This window comes from Tenrec ecaudatus, chromosome 1, assembly GCF_050624435.1.
Source record: "Tenrec ecaudatus isolate mTenEca1 chromosome 1, mTenEca1.hap1, whole genome shotgun sequence".
Classification (NCBI taxonomy): Eukaryota; Metazoa; Chordata; class Mammalia; order Afrosoricida; family Tenrecidae; genus Tenrec; species Tenrec ecaudatus.
In genome coordinates, this window is record NC_134530.1 from 159,604,286 (window position 1) to 159,627,071 (window position 22,786).

Genomic DNA, 22,786 nt, shown 5'->3' on the forward strand with positions numbered 1-22,786 from the left:
GAATGACTAGATGAAATTAATTTTAACTAATAGTTTATTTATTATTGAAATAACTTTTCTGAAATGCTTGAAAACAGATGACCTGTAAGCATTTGCTTCAATTCTTTAAAAACCAGTTTATTGAATGCTTCTCTGTACAAGGCTGTAATCTGAGCCCTCTGGCCGTGACTTTGCTGCTGAGGCATCAAGGCATGAGTTGCATTGACCAGAAATGGAAACCGGGTCTCTAGCGTGAGACGTGGAAATTCTGTCATGGAGCCACCAATGTCTCAGTATAACTTCATAATTTCTCTCATTAAAGTACATTCTCTACATAACGGATTATAATTGTTACCTATGTATGTATCTATGAACAGCATGTAACAATGATAGGAATTTGAAAGAAACACTTGTTAAGCATCATCATAAAGGCTGTCAGAGGGGTTAAAAATAGAGTAAATAAGAGAAAGAAAACACAACAGAAAAAAAAAAAGAAAACACAACAGTTTGCTTTAGGTGGACTGATTCCCATACAGTTATGGTACATTATTAATTTACAAAGCAAGATTTTTTTCAAGATCTGAAAAGTTCAAAAGGAAGCCAAACTGCTTTCTAATGAAGACAGTAAAAGGCATTTTTCCTGGCCCTCAGTTCCACTGGTTACAACAGGAAAAATTGTTAGAAGAAAGAGGTTCATTTTCCTTGATATTTTACAGAACAAAGCGATCCTCTAGATTTCTGGGTAAGAGGGGTAACTAGCAATCCCACAGTGATTTCCATGATTTCTTGCCATTCGAATATATCCTTGGTCACCAAAGTTGAGGCCCCAGCTTTAGAAAAAGAAACAATAAAATATTACAAATGAATAAAATGTAACCATATTACAAACATTTTTATCCTTAAATTGTTTTCTCTTTTAAGGTATAACAGTATATATGAAAAGCTATAAAAAGAAATTAGGGTGAGACAGTAATTTCCCCAGGACTCTTAGGTAATTTTCAAAGGGTAATTTGCAAGGTTTTCACGTGATCTTATGAACAGGCTTTTAATGTCCAAGGAAAATAATATGAATATATGTTAGGTAGTTTAGCTTAGGGACTGGGGCGTCTATTACGCATGCCCAGAGGTCGGAGCTAGTGGCCCATGAAGGAATGGTACAATGAGCATGCTCAGAGGTTCAAGTTTCTGGCCAGGAATGGGAGGTACACCTGGGTGAGTGCTGCACCTGGATTGGCCCACCTAAGCCAGGTAAATTCAATTCAGCCAATGGGGTCAACCAGGGTTGTCCACCATGCCTCTCTATGGAATAACTGAAAAAGGGAGAGCCTGGAGCCAACTGCGTGACTTTCCGAGCAGCTTCTAGGGAGGCTCCACGGGGTGAGGGGCCCTGTGGGTGCCTGTGTAAACCTGAAACTTCTTCTAACTCTCATAAAACGCACCTGGATCACAAACCAGGCTTCGGCGTGAATTCTTTCTCACGTGGAGCCAAGGACCGAAGTCTCTCTCTCCCCGGAGAGATCTAACATATACAGTCGACCCTACCCTAAATAATCATGCTTTGTCTATGCTTTCTCTAGGGAAAGTAATGTCTTTACAGCGTCCCTCTCCAAACGGCTTTGCAAAATAGGAATATAAATGAGGATTTTTCTATTAAACTTAAATTCGTGCAAGAACGTTTTTTGAGCAATTATGATGAAAGTTATTACTCGCTGCTATCACGCTGATTCTAATTCATTGAGATCCTAAATAAGAATTCTGTGGCTAACAATCTTTTCAGGAGGAGATCATCTTTTAACAGTTCTCTCATGGAATGCTGGTGGATTTGAACTGGAGACATTTTGGTTAGCACTTAACCCAACAACACCCAGAAAGGCATAGGGTAAGGAATTCTAAGATAAACAATAAAAAAATGCAGCCTTCAAAATGTTTTTAAATCAAGAACTGGAGTTGATACGACTGTCTCATAGTTAAAGCTATCACACAGTGGGATATGCTACCTTTAAAGGCAGTGGATTCCCGGAAGTTTAGCAGCAGAAGCCAGGAGCATCACTTGCCAGAAGTGGTACAGAGCGAATTCATGGGTCAGATTTGGACTAGAGCAAATGAATGGCTCTCTTGTTTTGATTTCACCAGCTTTACAGAATTTCTATAGAATGTTGCAGATTATCACGAAGTCACCCATTTTTATATTTAGCAAGTGTAGCTTTTTTTAAAGCAACAAAACTTTTGTGAAAGAAAAAAATATTTTGTAGAAGATAATCTCTAAAGAGAGTGCTTTAAGTCGAAAAGAATAAGATTTACGAATACTACAATATTTTTCTTGTTGTTGTTGTTGTTGTTTTCACTTTCCCACAAACTGTAAAACCAAACTCACCATCACGGAGTCTATGCCGACTCATGGCAACCCTACAGGACAGGGCAGAGCTGCCCCCGAGGGTTTCTGAGCCGATGCATCTTGGGGGGAGGACACAACCTTAGCTTTCTCCCAGAGTGGCAGGTGGTTTGGAACTGCTGACTTCACGGTTAACAGTCAACACTTAACCAATGGCAAAATCCTCATAAGATGAATGATCGCTCAAGTTCCTTATGATTCTGAGACTAACTACTTTTAAGTAGATAATTACGAGTCAGAATTTATTAAATGTTACAGTTACTAGGAAACAAAGTCTTAGGACTAGTTAAGGAACAGAAATCAAACGGAGCAGGAGCTAGCAGTAGTGACCAACCTGCAAAGAGGGTGAACAGGACAGTGGAGAGCATTGGTGGTAGGAGAACATAAATACAAACATGGGAAAATGTCTAGTGTGTTTTAAAGGCAGCAAGAAATTTAGTTGAAAAGATAATGTATGGATTGTGATAAGAATTGTACAAGCCCCCAATAAAATGATTTTTAAAAAAAGAAAAGGTAATTGAATGTCTGCAGGGAAGCTTTGGGGAAAGAATACAGAATGCCAAATTGGAGTCCTATCGTGAAGAGCTTAGACCAGTGGGCTGCAGTGCCTGTACTTCAGTTCCACAGGCGATGGGGCGCCTGCACTGAAAATGTTTGCTCCAGGACACACAGGAAGGTTGTGGGGCTGGTTTTTATTTTATTTTTTTCTCACACTGGAGAAACCAACAAGAGCTCATTCACTGCAGGAAGACACGTGGCATCTTTTAAAGGATCTGTGCTTTAAGAAGACTTCAGTGTTCTGGTTATCAGCCACTCACTCGACGCCATTTACCAGGCTGTCTTATTTTTCTCTCTCTGTTGTATTTAACACAGTTGTCGACTATCATCTCATTTCTCTTGACTAGAAGACACTCTTGTGACCTGATTTTCATTTCCATCTCTGGCCACTCCTTAAACTCTCTCATGGAATCTTTTTGGCTTTCTTTTACTTATTTATTTGTTTGTTTATCTATCTACCTATTTATCTATTTATTTATTTATATTTTTTGTTTCCTTTTATTTAATTGCCATTTCCCTGCCTAAAAGCTTTTCATAACTCCCCATAAATGTACGATAAAATTCAAATTCTATTTTAACCTTTCACCAGTGGATATAGTGCTCTTTATCAGCAAAAACAGTAAGGATAAATTCTGGCCAAGTTGTGACGAGTACTAGCAGCTGCCTTTACTGAGCATGTCCTCTGTGGCAAGGAGCTCAGTGCACAACGACATTGTTTAGTTATCACTTTGGAGATCGGTGTCTTTTTGTTTCTTTTTTTTTTAAACTAAAAAAGAAACAGAAGGGCAGAGTGGTGAAGTGACTTGCCTAGAGTCAAACATGGGGTAAATGGAAAAGCCAGGAGTAAATCTAAGTTTGTTCTAGTCCAGACACGGGCTAATGTTAACATGATTCCTTTCTTTACTTTGTCCCTGCGAGTAAAGTAGCATGTGGAAATGGAATTCAAACCAGAATATCCAGAATTGTACATAATTCATATTTTACCATAGCCATTTTATACAACCCTTGGGAAAACTAAGTCATATAAACCATTTTAGATGGACTGGCTCTGGAACTTTGTTTAGATAATGAAGATTGATTTGTGATTCTAGTTATAAGTAGTGTGAGTCAACCCAGTGAGATCAGAGAACCCCAGATACCATTCAACATCCATCCGGCTGTCTTACTTTCCCCGGTGGTTCATGAACTTTCCCAGTTTACAGACTGGAAACTGCTTTGTAAAGAAGTGCTCCTTTTGACAGAGTCCTGCTAACTAGCCTGTAAGGAGTTCAACAAACACAACTAAATGAAACATCGGAGGACCCATTCTGGCCTTCATGTATGTGCAAAGTCTGCTCCACTGTTCATTCCAATCCTTGCCATTGGATTGGAATTGGCTCTTCCATTCCAACAGTTTAACTTTGGACATGTTTCTGAACTCTCTTGATATCAGGAGCTTCTTAATAATGTGCATGACCAAAGCTAAATTCACTGCCACGGAGTCCATTCTGATGCCTGGTGACCCTGAAGGGCAGGGTGGACCTGCCCCTGTGGGTTTTCAATCAGCTAACCTTTGACCGAGGTAGAAAGGTTCCGCTTTCTCCCTCAGAGGGGCTGACGGTTCGGAGCACCTGCTGACCTTACACAGTGCGGCCCAATAGTAACTACCATCTTCATCTTCATCTCCGTTACAAGGGATAAAATGCCCTACCACCAGGTTACTTTCAGAAGGAAATGAGAAAATATAGTTGGAAGCTTTCACCGTGTTTAGGTCAGAGGAAACACGCACTAGGTGGCGAGGTCTATTATTAACTAGGTATGATTGGACTCAAGTAGCGTCTGTTCACTTAGAAATACATTCGTACATTTATATACCTTTCTTGTAATAAACCAAATAAACATTAGTCACCACAACTCTTAAGACCAGAAGAATTAAATGGGGCCTGGCTGCCACTCCCAACTGCTTTGAAAGAATTGTTAGAAGGTCGGGGACAGATTGGGAGACAATGTGGAACAGAACTCAAACTCATCAAAGGGACCAAGATTTCTGATAAGACAGAGACTGATAGGGACCTCTGAACCACCCTTCAGGTCTGGAACTGAAGTCACCCCATGTTAGAATAATCAATAATCTCATTTAAGACTAAAATTCACAGCCATTGAGTCCATGCCAACTCATAGCGAGTCCATAAGACAGGTGGAGTTGCCCCTGTGAGTTTCTGAGACTAAGGCCCTATGGGAGTCGAGCCGCTGAGCAGCTGGTGGTCTCCAACTGCTGACCTTGCGGATCACAGCCCCATGTGTAACCGCTACACCACCACAGGAAGTGTTTTCCCCAAGGACAAAGTTCTGAGGGCTAGGAAATAAGGGGAATGGAAACAGGAAACAGAAGAAATGGGAAACTGAGGGGATTGCAACTGGTGAGTTGAATCAAAATGTGTATGAATTGCTGAATGTAACCCTGGCCATCTGCTCAGTGTATCTTCATCTAATTCACAATGAAAAGTTAAAAAAAAAAAACCAACAATACAAAATACCGCCCCCCCCAAAAAAAAAATCTTCTAAGATGACTGAGTAATCATCCCTGGTAGTGTTGTTAGATCAGCATTGGACTTCAACTGCAGGATCCACAGTTCAAACCCACTCGCTGCTCGGAGAGAGGCGAGGCCATCTGCCCTTGTTACGCTCTAAAGCCTCAGAAACCCTGTGTAGGGTGGCTGTAAAAGTTGGACCTGACTCCAGGGCAGTGGGTTTGGTTGTTATTTGGGACCCAGTTTTCAAAAAGAAGCTTCTGTATCCTTTGCTGGTGGGAATGTTCAATGGTTACACTGCTATGGAAGATGATTTGGCAGGTCCTCAAAAAGTTAAATGTAGAATTTCTAAGAATGATCCAATAATTATTCTAGAGGGTAACTAGTGAAAGCAGAATAGAAATTGAAGATAGAAAGGGAACTACTGGTGAATTTAGAATGTCATTTCCTAAGAATGTGCCTGTTTATTATGGTCCATATCATGAACCAGAATATCATCATATGCACTGGAAAGTATTGGTTGAGGACCTCTCCAAATTCTTGATTTTAATTACATGTACATATATATGAATGTATTTACCTATTTTTCACAAGCCAGTAGTCTTTTCCATTGAGGTTACCATAACCAATCACCAGTACACCATGGTTCACCTTTTGAGTGCAGGATGGGTCATAGTAGACACCTGAGAATAAAATACGAGGGAAGAAAAAGAGTGAATGGATGTAACAATGAAGGACATTTGAAAATACTACTTTTTTAATGAGACTGGCTTGAATATATGATAAAGTTAATTAAAACGTCATGAGTGTATCCGCTCATGCTTGAACTATTCAGCACTCATCATCCTTTGCCAACAGCACCATGCTTGTCAGTTTTCTTGCCAAGTTTTCTATCGATCTAATCAGGGCCCTTGTTCACGTTCTTTGATAAGCTGCCACCTTTTCCTAATTATTTAAAAGATTATAACCAGTATTGTTATGTTGTTTGTCTATATTTCTAATTGTTTGTTTCAGACATTCTCATCCTTTAATAGGATAAATGCTCTTTGAGTTAGTTGTCAAACAAACAAACGAACAAAGACCCTAGCCTTCTAAGATTGTCCACTACAATGTTCTACACTTGATGGGTGCTCAGAAAATGTGTTAATATAGTTGCGAATAAACTTTTCAAGCCTCCTCCTCTTTAAAAATGTGCCTCATTGTGGGATACAGAAAGATTTCCCCAAGTTGTCTCCTCCAAATATACACCAATCCTGAGACGCTGCCTGTTACACATGGCAAATGACTATACACTTGGAGGTCAACTAAAGTAGGTCAGGGGTTATTCTCCCTAAGGATCATCAGCTCTCTAGAGCATTCAGACTGTATAGTCTGTCCCACCCTAAGTAGGGCCCACTCCCTTCTGATAAGGATCATAGATTGTTTGCCTGAAGGAGAGCCTAGGGAGGTCAAGCCCATTCAAGGGTGACCAAGGTTAGGCTGCCCTAGTGAGTCTAAGGTCCACCCATCTTGTCACATGTGTACCTCTAATCCCTCCCCTTCCTATTATGTGTACACCTGTAGCTCATCCCTTTCCTATGATGCGTATGTCTATCATACAGCCCCTTCCTGTGACGTGTGTGGTTACGTATGTGTAATCATGACCCCAAAGATAAGCCTTGGTGAGAAATAAATGATCTCTCCTGCCCTCTCCACCCCCTGGCATTCCCACGTGGACCACCAAGAAAGGCTGAGGTGAGCATGCTACTATGAAATGTGTCTGACTCCTTTATTTTACCTTCTCTTCTCTCTCTTATTCTCTATGACTTTACTATCACCTTTATATATCATAGTCATGCAATTGTGCCTACCGAACCGTGATAGTTGGGGCTGGTTTCGCCCACACCTCACAGGGCTACACTTACACTACACAGGCTTTACAATGGTGCAAGCGCAGGCTGGGGACTCAAGTAGCATGGTTTCTCATCCCAGCTCCACCCCTTCCACACTGTATGGCTGGAGGCCACCATTAAACAAGACAGTGCACATTTCGAATTGAACAGAGCACATAGCATTCAAGGTTAGAAAGCGCGGATTAAGTGTTATTTTACCAATCAGAATTGGGCATTTAAAAAAAACTAACATGTGAAAAGGAGGATTCTGTTGAACCTATGTGACCATTCAGAGGTGGGGGTGGGGAAGAATAAGGTCTTTTTCATAGTGCCAGGTCAGCATATAAAGAGAGGACGGTGCATCTGCCGTTTTACCGCTTTTGTAGAGGAAGAAAGAGGAATGGCTTGCATCTATAGCAACAGACACGGGTCCTTTGTTGGCCACAGCTTCTTTCAGGGCATCCTCATCGCCGAAGGGGAGCTCAGTGTACTTGGAACATGTGGCAGCTCGTTTTTTGGGGTCGTACTGGCACTTTCCATCCTGCAACAGATATAATAGATACAGAGGTATATTCCATCTTCTTCTATAGCGCACCTGGGCCCGAGCATCATGAATTTCATAGGTTTTGTGCGCTCTGTTGTTTCTGTTAGGCAAACAGGCCACTTCCGTGCTCTCTCTCTGTGTCACCCAGTGGCCTCGATGGCATTGTCCGGATTGTGGGGTCCTTCTCACTTCCCGTTGCTGAATTGTCCCTCCCTATTAATGCAAACCTACCGCTACCCGTCAGCTTTCTCTTAGCGTTCCAGTTTCTTCAGCCTTGTCAGTTGATCCCCCACGCTGGTGCACGTGAGGCCTGATCTGATTTTCAATGTTTTCTGTATTTTCGTGTGCTTGTTTACATTGGGTTCTATCTCAGGTGTGTTATGTCATTGGGGGGGGGGTCATCCTCTCGAATTTTTGTTATATGCTTTTCAGTTGATGAAACCCAGGATGGATGAACCTATAGGACAGCAAGTAGAATAATGTGTTGGGGGGGGAGGGGCTGCAGGCGGGGTGAAAAGGGAGCTGATGTCAGAGTTCAGGAAGGAAAAGAAAGTCTTGAACCTGATTGTGGCAGCGATTCTGCAACGCTGCTGATGTGATTGACCTGTGGAGTGCGGTGATATCCGCATTAACTCCCGATAGAATGGTTTTGGAAGAAAAACACACCCCAAACCACAGTGGCCGAAATATGAAACTGTCTGTTGCTGATGATCTAAAGTTAAAATGATGGTTAATAAAGCCCACAAAATATGGAAAACACGTCAAGGATATTTCAAACAAGAAAAGGAAGGTTACAAATGTATATTTGTCACTTCAGAGAATCCCAACTGGGAATTTTTAAATTCTCAAGTTCACTTTTGTATACATCTCTATGTTTTTCCAATGTTTAAGGGGGGATAAACGGGAAAGAAACAAGCCAAAGTCATAATAGTTAAATAGCAAGAGTTTGGGATCTTTTAAGACTTTCAAAGCTTGTATTTATGGATATGTCATATTGTGCAGCAAAATGCGCCATGAACTCCTGAGGAGGAGGGCAACATTATTTAGTTTGTGAACTTGCATGAGCAGTTGCAAGGTAAACACATTTAAATTTCAAATTAAAATCTGTTTTTTTTAGCATAAATTCTATTTACTCAAGAACAATAGGGTGCCCCGTGAACTAAGAACGAGAACTCGAGAATGGAAAATTCCCAATCGGCAGAGTCTGAGAAAGCACAAGCCTGGCTTGGGAAGAAATCCAGTGTGGTCCGGGGATCACTCGAGGTGGACCTGTTACGTACCGTGGCTTTGTAGGGATAGGCGATGTCGGAGTCGATGCCTTTGTTGTCAATGATGTATTGGAAAGCTTCTGTCATGAAGCCGCCATTGCAGCCGTGGTTCTGGTATTTTTCGCCGGAGCAATCCACCAGGTTCTGTGCACTCAGAGACAACAGCTTTCCTGTTCTCAGCTTCAGCTGCGCTTCCAGGGCTCCCACGGCACTGAAAGCCCAGCAAGCTCCGCAAGAACCCTGCGACAGAGGCCAAGTCACAGGGGAGTCGGTCAGGATGACTTCTGCAACACGCACTGGGCAATTCCAGACCACGTCAGCCCTGCCAGTAGTTCCCAGAAAGAGCCCCCCCCCCCCCCCCCCCCCCCCCCCGCACTACAGTTTCCTCCTGTCCTACACAGTGGAAACGAAAACCAAACACTTAGTACTTAGTTTTTTCTTTTGTTCTCTGAGCAAGGTCTAGCCTGGATAAATATTTGCAAAGAGGCTGAGTCAGAGGATAACTGCCATATAGGAAATGGGCATGCTCCAATTCCCAGCTTCTTAAATCGGGAATCCTGCCCGCACAAGTAAGGGAGGTAGATGTCCGGAGAAAAGGGATGCTGAGAGGAGCTGTGATGATTTCCTTGATTAAAAAAAAATCCTCTGTGTCAAATGAAGGCTGAAATATGAGAACATTGATTCTAGATTAGCACTTTGCAAATATCTCATTTCCAAAAATTTTAATAAGTAGATGTTCTGCCAGAGGGATAAACAGAGAAAAACACAAAGCTGCTTTGGTTAAAAGGGATAGAAGGGCGGGGGTGGGGGGGGGTGGGGGGGGGCTCCTCACGATCTCTCTTTCTTCTCCCTCCCTTCCACTTTGCTCTCTACTCACAAAAGCAAGAGGAAATGGCTTTCAATTCAAAGAAAAACACTCCAATAAGATGTAAGTCTCTGGGGGAAAAAGAGCCTATTAAATTACCTAAATGTGTAACTTACTGGATCTTCCCAAACTTTTATTTTAGGGAAGCTAGGGTAAGAAGCCCCAGACTGGTTGAAAGAAAAGTCTCAAGGTGGGAAAGAATAAAAGACCTGCTGTCCTATTCACAGTGTCGTAGTTTTTTGCTTTCTTTATTGGCACAAGGGGGACAGCTGTTCAGGACCTTCTGACTCTCTCTCTTCCCCCAACCTCTAAGGTGACACTTGCTTATTTGTGGGAAGGTGACACTGATGGAAATATGAGGGGGATGATATTCCCTAACTGATAACAGAGGGAATTTGGAAAGTTAGGATTCCAAGGTAGGAAAGCCACCACTTTGGTAAATTAGAGGTAAAGTCCAAGTGCACTATGCTGCTTCAGATATCCTTCGCACAGATCTCGCCCCCCCAACAGCTATGCTGCCTTCAAGTGAGCACGTGGGTGATTCTGTCTCCCTATAGAACAGTGGTTCTCAACCTGGGGGTCTTGAGCCCTTTGGGAGTTGAACAACCCTTTCACAAGGGATGCCTAAGACCATCTTTCCGATGGTCTTAGGAACCAAGACACCTCCCCTCTATCCGTCTTCAGGCGGATTCACCCACATGCAGATATTCCCATAGATGGGGTCACAAACAACATGAGGAACCGTATTAAAGGGTCACAGCATTAGGAAATTGATAACCACTGCTATAGAAGACATTCTTGTTAGCTTCTCCCACAGCGGCACCCATCTTCCCTCATATCTTCCCCCATGCAGGTATTAGGTTTTCTCACCTGTGAGCTCGGGGACTTTACTGAGGTTACCACCCACCTTGTGATGTATGTAACTACTATAAATATCTCAAGACAGCAAAGATTCGCTCTCTCTGCTTGGATCTGGCTGCTGAGATCATGGCCATCTTGGAGGTGAGCATGCTACTATAAAATGTGTCTGACTCCTTTATTTTATTTCACTCTCCTATCTCTCCTATTCTCCATGACTGTACTATGATTTTTATAGATTATAGCCCTACATTGCGCCTACGCACCCTGCCGTGGCTAGAGGCTGGTTTACTCTCGCATTTATTCTTGGTTATTCCTAACCTGCCTAGGATATTATTTTCATGTGATTTTGGTTTCCTTTCAAATAAACTAAAGAAAAAATGAAAATAGAACAAGATACAAACAACAAATTTGTCAAGCCTATATTTCTTACTCTAATATACAAGCTAAACTATGAATTGAGGGAGTTCTGGTGACCCAGTAGTTCAGAGTTCAGTAGCTAGCTAGAAGGTTAGTGGTTGAATCCACGAGTCACTCTGTTGGGATAAAGATGTGGCATTTTGCTCCATAGATATTTACAGCCTTGGAAACCTGCAACTCAAAAACCCTCATTGCGATCAAGTCAATCCTGACTCATAGTGACCCTAAAAGAGAGTAGAACTGCCCGTTAGGGTTTTGGAGACTTTAAATCTTTCTGAAAGTAGAAAGCCTCATCTTTCTCCTTGGGAGCAGCTGGTGGTTTCAAACTGCTGACCCTGCAGTTAGCAGCCCAATATGTAAACCACAGTGGGGTAATTCTACCCTTTTCTGTAGGGTCCCTATGAGTCAGAATTGACTTGATGGCAGCAGATTTGGTCTTGGTTTAACCATGAATTAACCTGACTACTGTAACTTATGAGGGACTTTGGTGGCATTGTTAGGCAAGCTCTGGACTACTAGCTGGCCCTGTAAAGATACACCACTGAAACCTTACGTAAGGTGGCTATGAATTGCAATCCACTCATTTGCTCTGTGTGTGTGTATACGCACATGGCAACTCTAGGCATTTATTCCTCTGTCTGGCTTACGAGTTTCAGGGTTGGAGGACAGGAAAGAACTCATATGTCAGATACACACAAGCGCATATGCAGCTGGCTTGGTGAAGGGACCGATGTGGTCAATGATAGCCGTGTACCAAGCATTTGTCCTGAAGACAGTTGCTTCCCCTACAGTTGTTATCTAGTGCATATCGAACCACTAGTGCTGTGTGCACTACTGGGAATAGAACTTCAGTGTAATGTTTGTATATAGGAGCTTATAATTTAATTGGGAAAACTAGAATAACAAATTAATTAGAAAATACATTAGTGGACAATGAAATTTACTGCCAAATTATGCACCTACACCTAGCATTTGGAGAAGAGAAAGAGTTCAACCTGGGGTAAGTCAGTCTAGGATTATCATACTTACCTGGTATTTTATGTCAGTAACACACCCCTTCTCTCTCCAGTCCACAGAGTCAGGCAGTTGCTGATTGAGGTTTGACTTGTAAGTGCTATTTCTCTGCCAGTGGCTGGGAACTCTCAGAGAACTCATCAAAGACGTCACTTCTTCCGTGGTCTACAAAGCAAATGTGTATCTTCTTTCATTAATAGTCATTGCATTGGGAATCTATTTTGAAACAGAAACACCAGCAGTAGCGTTGACCAACATAGGTACTTTTTATTACAAATGAGTGAGTGACCTTGCTCTTTTAGTCTTGCCCTTTGTAGTAGTATGCCCGCTGGGCACCCACATAAGAAGGAGCGGGGAAAGGTAAAAATCAGAAGTCACAAAGAAGCACCATTTTGATTTCAAACAGACGGAAATTGAACGAAAAGGGCTACCCAAAGAGTAGACTGAACTGATTATCTTTGTGAGAAAGACTTGCAAAAGAGAATCCTGAATGTACGTGGGAAGTTGGTCTAGCTGAGGTGCTCTCTCACAAGCAGAACCAGGGCAACGCCAGCAAGATTGTGAAGACTAGAACAGCATATATTAGCTTCGAGCTAAGAGGAGATATTTGTGATATCAAATGCCCGCACTTCCCCATTAAGAACATAATAGACCATATTGCATTTAGACTTAAGTAAATGAGGAATGTAAAGTACAAAAGCACAGGAACGGCGATTTGGAAAGTGTGTATTTCTTCTAATCGTACAGCCAAACCACAAATCCAGGATCCCTGAAGGCTTGGTGGTGACTTACTGTGAATGTGAGGAGACAGTCTTTAGGACAGTGCTTTCTAGAACTTATCACTAATAAAAAGCAGAGTGTTTGGCGAATTTAAGATATTCCTGTGAAGAAGGGGCTTGTTGAGGAGAGTGGTCAAAACTGGACTAACAAAGGAATCGGTGCGAATTCTTTGATCCTTAGATCCTAATGCTTCCTAACTTTGCACAGATACATAGCGTCCTGTTTGCCTTTGTTGCCATGGTTGGTTGACACCATTCAAATAGTTTTGGGAAAGGAATAAAGCAGGTTCAATCAGACACGAAGGTAGGGTTGCTCGTAATTTACCTACCATGTCCCCCAGGTGGTTCATGCCTAGATCGTAGGAATGCATACCCATCGAATGCTCTAGATTGTGCAGCATCACGGTTTTTAGATTCTTTTCCCAGATGAGACGTCGTACTGCTTCCTCATTCTAAAGTATGAGGGAAAAGAACATTTCATAAATTCAAGTAAGTGTTCAGTAATGAAAATAATATTATAAAACATTCTGCTAAATGTGGATCTGTCTGTAAGCATACCAACAAATGAATTTCTATCCAGTCTAACTAAAGTCGCATATGAATCTTAATGCTCACTATTAACTGCTTTAGGATGATAGTCTCAGATGTCTTCTAGTCTCTATTGGCCCAGTAATGAGTTTGGTCCAAAATTTGAGGTTTGTTTGCGTGGTAGTTATTTAACTGTTTGTTTGTTTTTTTCAATTTGATAGGCTTAAGAGTGAAGGGGTGGAGTCTAATCTGTCAATCAGGTCATAGCCAATGAAGTTTATGTCTGGGCATGGCCTCCTAAGGATTCTGGGAACTCCAGATTCCTCTTCGGAGGCAGGAGACTCTCTCTCTGTACTCTCTGGGAGACATTGTAGCTGACAAGACAATGGAACTATGCTAGTGCCTGGAGTTGGAGTAGCCACATAAGAGACCCCTGCCAGTGCTGAGATGCTTACAGCACCACTGGACCCACAAGACTTCCCACCCACTGGCCTGTGATCATCCTGCATTTGGTATCATTGCATGTGTTTCGTGAGTCCGGAGAGGACTTTACAGATTGATGTTGGACATTCCTATCATGTACTCACCCCTAGGTCATCCCCTTCCTGTCATGATTATGTCTATTGTACATCCCCTTCCTATGATGTGTATGCCTATTGGCCTATTGTACTGCCCCTTCCTGAGACGTGTGGGTAGCTGCAATCATGCTCCCACCCAAGTAGAAATAACCGATGGTTAGCATTAAGCGGGGTCTCGAGCTAGCTCTCTCTACATTGCCGCCCCCCCTCACCTTGGCCCACGCTGTGCTCAGACCTGGCTGGTGAGATCATGGCCATCATGAGGTGAGCGTGCTACCATGAAATGTGTCTGACCCCATTATTTGACTCTCTCCTCTATCTCATGACTTTATTATAATCTTATGTATCTCAACCGTACAATGACGCTTACTGGATCAGGGATGATTTGTTGGGGGTCCTCCTTTCCCCCCGCACTTTTGTTTCCTTCACTTTCTTTTATTCTAAAGGAGTAGAAACTCTTGGTTGTGTCTTAGATGTCCACTTGCAAGTCTTTAAGACCCCAGATGCTGCTCAGTGAACTAGACTGACGAACATGAACTGTATGCCCTATGTTATGCCAACGAATCAAGCTGTCTCCCAGACCGTGGTCCTAAGTCTTCAAACCTAGTAAATCAACCCCGAGGCCTTTTGTTATATCTAAAGTATCCATAGCTGTGCTCCCAATGTGCTTTATTGTACATAGGGATCTATGTGGAGACTCAAACATGTTTATTCATATACCTGTCGATCCATTAATGTGGAACAGAAATGAAAAGATATCCAACCCGAGGTAAAATGACTCCGGCAAGAGGCTCCACAGAGCTTTCCATTCCTTCTTACCTAGAAACTGACCTCGCGTTAAAGAAATTCTGTCCTCCGGGATCAGGCTAAATATGTGGACCAACCACAGGGAGTCAGCAACCTACACTTTATCAACATTCTTTCTGTCCCCAAGAAGTTTGCATCTTTGGTGAGGGAATTTTTTAAATACCTGTTGCTGAAAATATTCACCATGTCGTTGTTTTGTGATTGTTTATGAGACTACTCTGCAAGCTCAGGACTTGTAATTATGGTTTGTAGCCAGTCAATCCATTCCAGTTGTACTGGTATAACCAGTAGTTGCTAAAATAAAATCATGTTTCCCTTTAGATCCTGCCTTTGACTGATGTGAACCACTGGAAACCATTCAGAATATTGTACTCTGTAGCTCTTTGTGTGTCCCCAAAACTATGAGGGGGCTTTAAGAAGTTCAGAGGGAAACTCCACTATCCTTTCTACTTTGAGTTGCCACGCAGGTGAGTTTTCAGAGATCATCACTCTTACGCTCCACAAGATATGCACATTTTGTTCAGATTTCCATGATTCCCAAGAGAATGCTATTTCAGTTTCAACAAATCTCTTCGTCTCCTTTAACAGAATTAGAGTCCTTTTTCTATAAAAACATGCACACATCTATACTGGTACACGCATTTCTGTCCTATACACATAAATGTACACATACATAAAGGGTAACCTGCCCCCCCCCCCCCCCGCAGAGAAAAAGCTCTATGTGGCAGGGCTTTCCTAGGACACATTTCCCTGCTAGGCGAGCATGGAGCAACTCGCTGTGAACTAATGCCCCAGTGGTGTCGTCTGGGAAGGTTCTCTCTGGTCACAGTGAATTTTTGTAAAGCAGCTTCCCGTGAACCTTGTTATTTTGTGATGGCCAATTTAAAAGAACAGTGTGCGGCTGTGAAATTTTGTTTCCTGCTCGGGAAAAATGCTGCAGAAACTGTTGTGATGTTGAACACAGTTTACGAGGACAGTGCTATGGGAAAAACTCAAGTGTACGAGTGGTTTTCTCCTTTCAAAAAAGGTGAAATGTCGATTGATGACAAACTTCATTCATTCTGGATGTCTGTCAACTTCCCGAACAGATGAAAATGTCAACAAAATCCGTGCACTTGTGCGTGAAGATCAAAGACGCACTATTGAAGATATGGGGAAGCTATCTGAATTATCTTGGTGCTAAGTTCAGCAAATTTTAACATAAGATTTGGGAATATGGATAGCTGCCAAATTTGTGCCTCAGGTTCTGATTGACCAGGAATAAAAGCTTAGAGTGGAAGCACGCCGTGCTTTGAAAAAACAGCTCCAAAGTGACCCAGGCTTGTTTTTCCCAAGGTCATTACTGGGGATGAGACTTGGTGCTGTTCTTACGACTCTGAAAGCAAACATCAATCAAGCCAGTGGAAGACGCCATCATCACTTCGCCCCCAAAAAACTCAGCCAGTGAAATCAAAGATCTTTGTTTTTTTGATGTGAGGAGGATAGTGCATTTGGAGTTTGTTCCACTGGGTCAGACTGCTAACCAAGTTTTCTATTGAGATGTTTTGAAAAAATTGCATAACAGTGTGTGACAAAAAAGGCCTGATTTGTGGCAGTTGGGGGGCTGGTTTTGCCACCACGACAATGCACCTGCTGACGCAGCCATCTCAGTGGCCAGTTTTAGGCAAAACAAAACTGCATACCTCTCTTGCTCCGTGCACCTGACTCATCTGACTTCACTCCATGCTACTTCCGTTTCTGTCCGCCGATGAAGAGGGACCTGACAGGACAGTGATTTGATGACAAAGAAGAGGTGAGGGAAAAAAAAACGAGCGAGGTGCTGTCAGCCATTCAAACATGAGTTTGAAAAACGTTTCCAAGAATGGAATCACAGATTTGACAAATGTATTAAGTGTAAATGGAGAGTACTTTGAAGGTGATAAGGTTGTTTTGTAAGAGAGAGTAAATACATAGCTTTGGGAAAAAATTCCGGATTTTTTTTGGGGGGCTATCCCCCTCATATACTTCTGTAACCTCACACAGGTGCTTTGTGTTACTGGTACTAGTGCAACTAATGAAATAAAATGCTCCTTGTTCTTGTGTAGTTCTAGCGTCTTCATTTATGGGAAAGCACTTTTGATGGTAAGATTTTTTTCATATCTGGAGAATTCTCAGTCAGTGTCTCCTCAAATATTGCTTCTCCACCATTCCAAGTACTTCTCTTCTTCAGAAACACCTGTCAGATGTATTTTGGAGTCTCAAGTTCTCTTACCTGCATTTTCATTTTTTCCTTTTTATTTCCACGTAGTGCTTTCAAGGTGAATGCCACAATCTATCTTCCGGTTTGCTTATTTCATCCAATTCACTCGAGTTTGGAGTCTAATCTCTTCATTAAGTTCTTATTTCCATGACTATAGATTCCATTTCGAGGATTTCTAGTTGAATATCTAATTTTTTTCACAATTTTTGTTCATGTGGAGGGTGTCTCTTGAGCTCTAACTGTAGCTGGAGTGAATTCATATTCTGATTGTTGCTTTCACTGTCTTTGAGGGGTGTGGTCGTTACATAATCTGGTGCCAGTTTGGGACTATTCAGAGTGAAGGGGTGGAGTTTAGCCTGTCAATCAGGTCGCAGCTTAATGACCTCATTTGGAGGAGCTACAGAGATAAATCGCTCCCTGGAGGCCAGACCTGTGGGGGGGAGGTCAGATGCTCACAGGCATCCTCCCAGAGGGCGATCAGTTGCCAGACTATATGGCAGGCCCCACGCCCTGCTGTTAAAGACAATGGGGCCTGCAGTCATCTATTTGGTTCCAGAAGGTGGGGTTTACACCCTACTGATAATGGTTTATGGAGATCCAGAGAACAGGTCAAGCAAGGTTAAACTGCCATCCTAAACCTAGGATCCGCCCTTCTTGTCACATGTATATCCCCAATCCCTCCTCTTACTAATGAATGTATGTCCCTAGACCACCCCCTCCCATTTCTGTATTACCTGTAGCACAGCCCCTTCCTGTGATGTATGTCCTCACCTGTGATTAGGGGGCTTGCATGTCCCCAGAGAAGATAAAAAGCCTGGGCTAGCATTAAAGATCTCTATCTTCCTCCACATGGACCACCAAGCGGGGCTGAGGTGAGCATGCTACCAAGAATTGTGTCTGACTCCATTTATTTCAATACTTCTATCTCTCATGCTCTCTATAACTTTACTATTATCTTTACTTATTATCGCTGTACAATTGCACCTACCAGACCTGTAATGATGTGCTGGGGGCTGGCTTCCCCTGACACAGACCCACACCCACTCTCTCCCTAGGAGACATTCCTGATGACAAGCCTGATGGAGCTGTGCTGATTCAGCCAGAGCCTTGGAGCTAGAGGAGCCATGTGGAGACCCACGCCTGTGCTAAGACACTTCCTCAGCCCCTGGACCCGCAAGACTTCCCACCCACTAGCCTGTGATTGTCCTGCACTCAGCATCACTGCATGGCTGCATGAGTCTGAAGAGAAACTTATAGACTGGTATCGGACATACGGGCTAATATCAAACTTATGGACTTGATCTGGACTGGGCTGGGATGTTTTCTTAATATACAATTGCTCTTTTATAGAAAGCTGTTTCTTATACACATGAGTGTTTATGAATTTCTCTAGTCCACCCAAACCAACACAAGGGACTTAATTTATATAGAATAAATAACACACACACACACACCCTTCCATGGGGCTCTGGTGGTGTGGTTGTTAACCAGTTGGCTGCTAACATAAAGTTGGAATTCAAAGCCACCAGTAGATCCACGGGAGAAAGATATGGTGGCCTACTTCGATACAGAGTTCAGCCTTGGAAACCAGAGGGGCAGTTCTACTCTGTCTCATAGGGTTGCTGGTCAGAATCCACTTGATGGTAAAGAGTTTAGCTGTGTGTGTGTGTGTGTGTGTGTGTGTGTGTGTGTGATGCCTCTCCATCCTCGATGCCAGTTTCCATTAAGGCATAGCTCAGTATTTTCTGAAGTAGGTGGGGCTGGAACAGCCAAGGAGATGGCTTTCCACTGGATTACGGCCTATCTCAGAGAGGCGCCGAGTAGGTTTTTTCCTGAAAAGGTTTACCTGCAGTAGAGCTCTTTTGTTTCCTTTGCTAGCGCTAGGGTCTTTTTTCTACGACAACACGCACACACTTTTACCAGTCCACACACCCTTTCCTGTCCACATATGTGCACGCATATCTGAGGCATGTCAAATAAATGTGGGTGCCGGTGTAGCCCTACGACAGAACAGACCTGCCCCGTGGAGTTCTCAGACTGAAACTTGATGAAGCAAAAAGCTTCATCTTTCTCCCTGAACAGCTGATGGATTCAGACTGCCGTCCTTGAAGTCAGCCGCCCACTGTGTAAAACCGCTGTGCCACCAGGCACCCAGGATCAGTGTGTGTTGGAATCGACTTGATGGCATTGAGCTTGTCTTTTTTGAAGAAAACAACTCAAAATACATGTCCTACCAAGAATGTCATTTTATGTTAATTTGCAAACTCAAAAATAGGATACAGTTCTAAGATTTACTTATTTGAAGAACAGGGTTAGTGGTAATGACTGCGACTCTTCTTTACATGATTGAACGATTGAATTGTTTGATGTGGATTATGTGCCAGTAAAACTGAAAAAGAAAAAAAAGATACTGAAGGGGAAAAAAAGAATAGGGTGAAAATTTGTGTTTTTTTCCCCTCTTCTGAATAGTCAATGTTAGAGGCTTTATATATGCATATCAGTTTTTTGGCACATAACTTACAAATCACAAATTTTCAAATTAAAGTTCAATCGTTCAGTCATGTAAAGGGCCGTCATGCAGTCACCACCATATCATTCTTAGAGCATCCCCCTGCTAAAGTTTTAAAATTAGTCACTAAGGGTTTTTAAACAGGTGTACAGTTTATTCACTCCAATTACAATAATCACCTGTCCAGCCCTACCTTTATCAATGAGCTAGTTCCATCACTGTGAACGCCCCACTTGCCTCCTCTTCTCTGCCACTGGCAGCCCCGAATAAACTTTGTTCCCTACACACATGCCTTTTCTTGCCTTTTTGTGTAAGTGAGGCCACGCGTTACTTGCCCTTTTGTGATTGGCTTACTTCACTTGGTGTACAATCTTCCCGCTCTCTCTCGGGTGCAGGAAGTATCACTAAATGCACACACCACATCTTGCTCATCATTAATCTGCTGCCACTCTTGTCACAACACACACTGTGAAGTGAGCTGAGGTGCAGGAGGGGCAATGGGAGTCCAGACACACGTCTGGCAGCGCCTGGGGCGGCGACGAGGCCTCCGTGCTCCTCAGACGAGGCAGTGTGCTCTTTCTCGGAAGTCTGGCACTCATTTCCGGTGGTTTTGGATCACTGCCCAAAGTAGCCACTCTGCTTGCTTTCTGGCTTCCATAAATTCTCTGCTCAGATGTCACTTCACCATCCTGCCTGTCTGTGGATCACCCACTCCTGACCTCTCACCACCATCACCAGGGCCATTCCTGGCCCTTCATCCCCCGGCTCTCTCCAACTCTGATTCCCATTCCACATATCTGTGGGTTTGTTTACTTATTTTCTATTTCCCTTGATGGGATGTAAGCGCCACAAGAACAGGAACTTTGCTTTGTTTCCTGTTGTATCCCTGGTACCAAGGACAACATCTAGCAAGAAACACTGATTAAAAGGCTGCCTGTAAGGACATAATTTAGACAGGGAGAACGCGCATGGAATAGCAGCATAGCCCGTGGTTGGCAAGCTCATCTACCTTCTCCTTGTACTGCTTGCCATAGGCTTTCTTCCAGAGTTCCCAGTGGTTATCCAGGGTGGGGTCCTTCTGCAGCTGTGCCCTTGCAGGGGGGAAGACCAGGAGCACCCAAACAAACCATTTCATCCTACAGAAAGGTGGATAACATGCAAAGACTGGTTACTAGCTGCATGCATAGTGACTACACATACACACATCACAGAAAACCCCATCAGAGGACAATCCAAGAAGCAATTTCTGGGATCGATCGCCATAGATGACATCATGTTTATATGTAAACTACCACTTCCATTATTTAATCAAACTTTAAAAAGTTATTTTCAGAGCTGGTACATAAGCAAATGTGGTGAAGAAAGCTGATGGTGCCCGGCTATCAAAAGATATAGCATCCGGAATCTTAAAGGCTTGAAGAGAAACAAGTGGCCATCTAGCTCAGAAGCAACAAAGCCCACATGGAAGAAGCGCGCCAGCCTGTGCGATCACAAGCTGTGGAAGGGATCAGGTATCAGGCATCATCAGATCAAAAAATCATATCATTGTGAATGAGGGGGAGTGCAGATTGGGGAACCAAAGCCCATCTACAGGCAACTGCACATCCCCTTACAGAAGGGTCTCGGGGAGAAGACAAGTCAGTCAGGGTGCACTATAGCAACGATGAAACACACAACTTTCCTCTAGTTCTTAAATGCTTCTTCCCTCCCACTATCACGATCCCAATTCGACCTTACAAATCCAGCTAGACCAGAAGATGTACACTGGTACAGATAGGAACTGGAAACACAGGGAATCCAGGACAGATGATCCCTTCGGGACCAGTGGTGATACCGGGAGGATGGAGGGAGGGTTGGGTGGAAAGGGGGAACTGATTGCAAAGGTCTCCATATAACACCCCCACCCACGAGGGGGACTGTCACCCACAGGAAAGTGGGTGAAGGGAGATGTCAGACAGTGTAAGACATGACAAAATAATAATAATAATAATTTATAAATTATCAAGGGTTCATAGGGGGCGGGGAGGGAGGAGAAAAATGAGGAGCCGATACCAAGGGCTCAAGTAGAAAGCAAATATTTTGAGAACGATGGTGGCAGCAAATGTACAAATTGCTTGACACAATGGATGGATGGATGGATTATGATAAGAGTTGTATGAACCCTCAATAAAATGCTTTTCTTAAAGTTATTTTCAGAAATTTCCCAATGTCTGGTACACCAAATTGGGTGAGAAGGGAGAAAGGGGAAAAATTGGGGCTTTCCAGGATCTGCCAACAAATCTAATGATTGGAAATCCTCTTTCTCTCCACCCCTCCCCCAAAGCACACACAAAATCACCTTTACGAAGTAAACGAACCTCTGAAAAAGTGGATATCTTTGGAATTTCTGTATACCTGAGTTCATCTTACTGGTTCATTCCAACCTGTCACGTCTACAGGTAGCTCAGAGGTGGCCCCGTTGCTGTCCTGCGTGCACAGTCATCTTCCTCTCCAGACTTTCCCCCTTAGCCCTGGCCTTGAGTTCAATGGAAGTCATTCAGTACTGCTCAAAACACCGCTTCTACATTTCATTTAAAGAGACTTTCAACAGAAACTCGTTGGCTAGCTGCCTCCAACTAGATTTGACATCCGTTTATATTTTTCACCCCACACAGGTAGAATTTTAAGCATGTAAAGTGCCCGATTATATTCCAAAGAAAGCTCTACTTCAACATAAGCTTAGATGTGTAAGCAGACATTCATTTTTCAAAAATAAGATTCCTTTTCATGAAAAAGAGAGAAGCAGTCAAGCTGGGCGACTTGATTTCTTAGTTTCCTTCCTGAAGCAAAGGCTGTAAGCCAGCAGGCAGAGCAAGGTAAACACATAAAGTAGGGGTGTTGGCAGAATGGCCCCGGAGAAGCGGCAGTACCTACATGCTAGATCCAGCAGGCGCTCCCGTCAGAGGGGTCCTTCAATCGGGGGTCGGGGGGCTTTCTCCAGAGGTCTCCAGAGCTACAGAGTGCCTCCTGTTTAAGCTTTAAAAAGAAATTGGAGCTTGTCACATGAGGTACCCACAAAGAGGAAGTG

The 22,786-nt window shown here is 43.1% G+C and overlaps 1 protein-coding gene across 2 annotated transcripts; it reads right to left on the minus strand.

The window, feature by feature from the left end:
- Positions 1-43: 43 nt before the first annotated feature.
- Positions 44-22,786, minus strand: CTSS (cathepsin S). Of its 2 annotated transcripts, none has more exons than XM_075540340.1 (8): positions 22,629-22,785; positions 20,729-20,855; positions 13,388-13,510; positions 12,295-12,444; positions 9,135-9,362; positions 7,686-7,851; positions 6,020-6,122; positions 44-809 (listed from the first exon to the last, which is right to left on the minus strand). In XM_075540340.1, exons 2-8 carry the CDS (start codon positions 20,852-20,854, stop codon positions 710-712), a joined length of 996 nt encoding a protein of 331 aa, XP_075396455.1. In that variant the 5' UTR covers position 20,855; positions 22,629-22,785; the 3' UTR covers positions 44-709. The 2 variants fall into 2 exon arrangements, with proteins under 2 accessions (XP_075396455.1, XP_075396454.1); XM_075540339.1 differs by having other exon boundaries at positions 45-809; positions 22,633-22,786.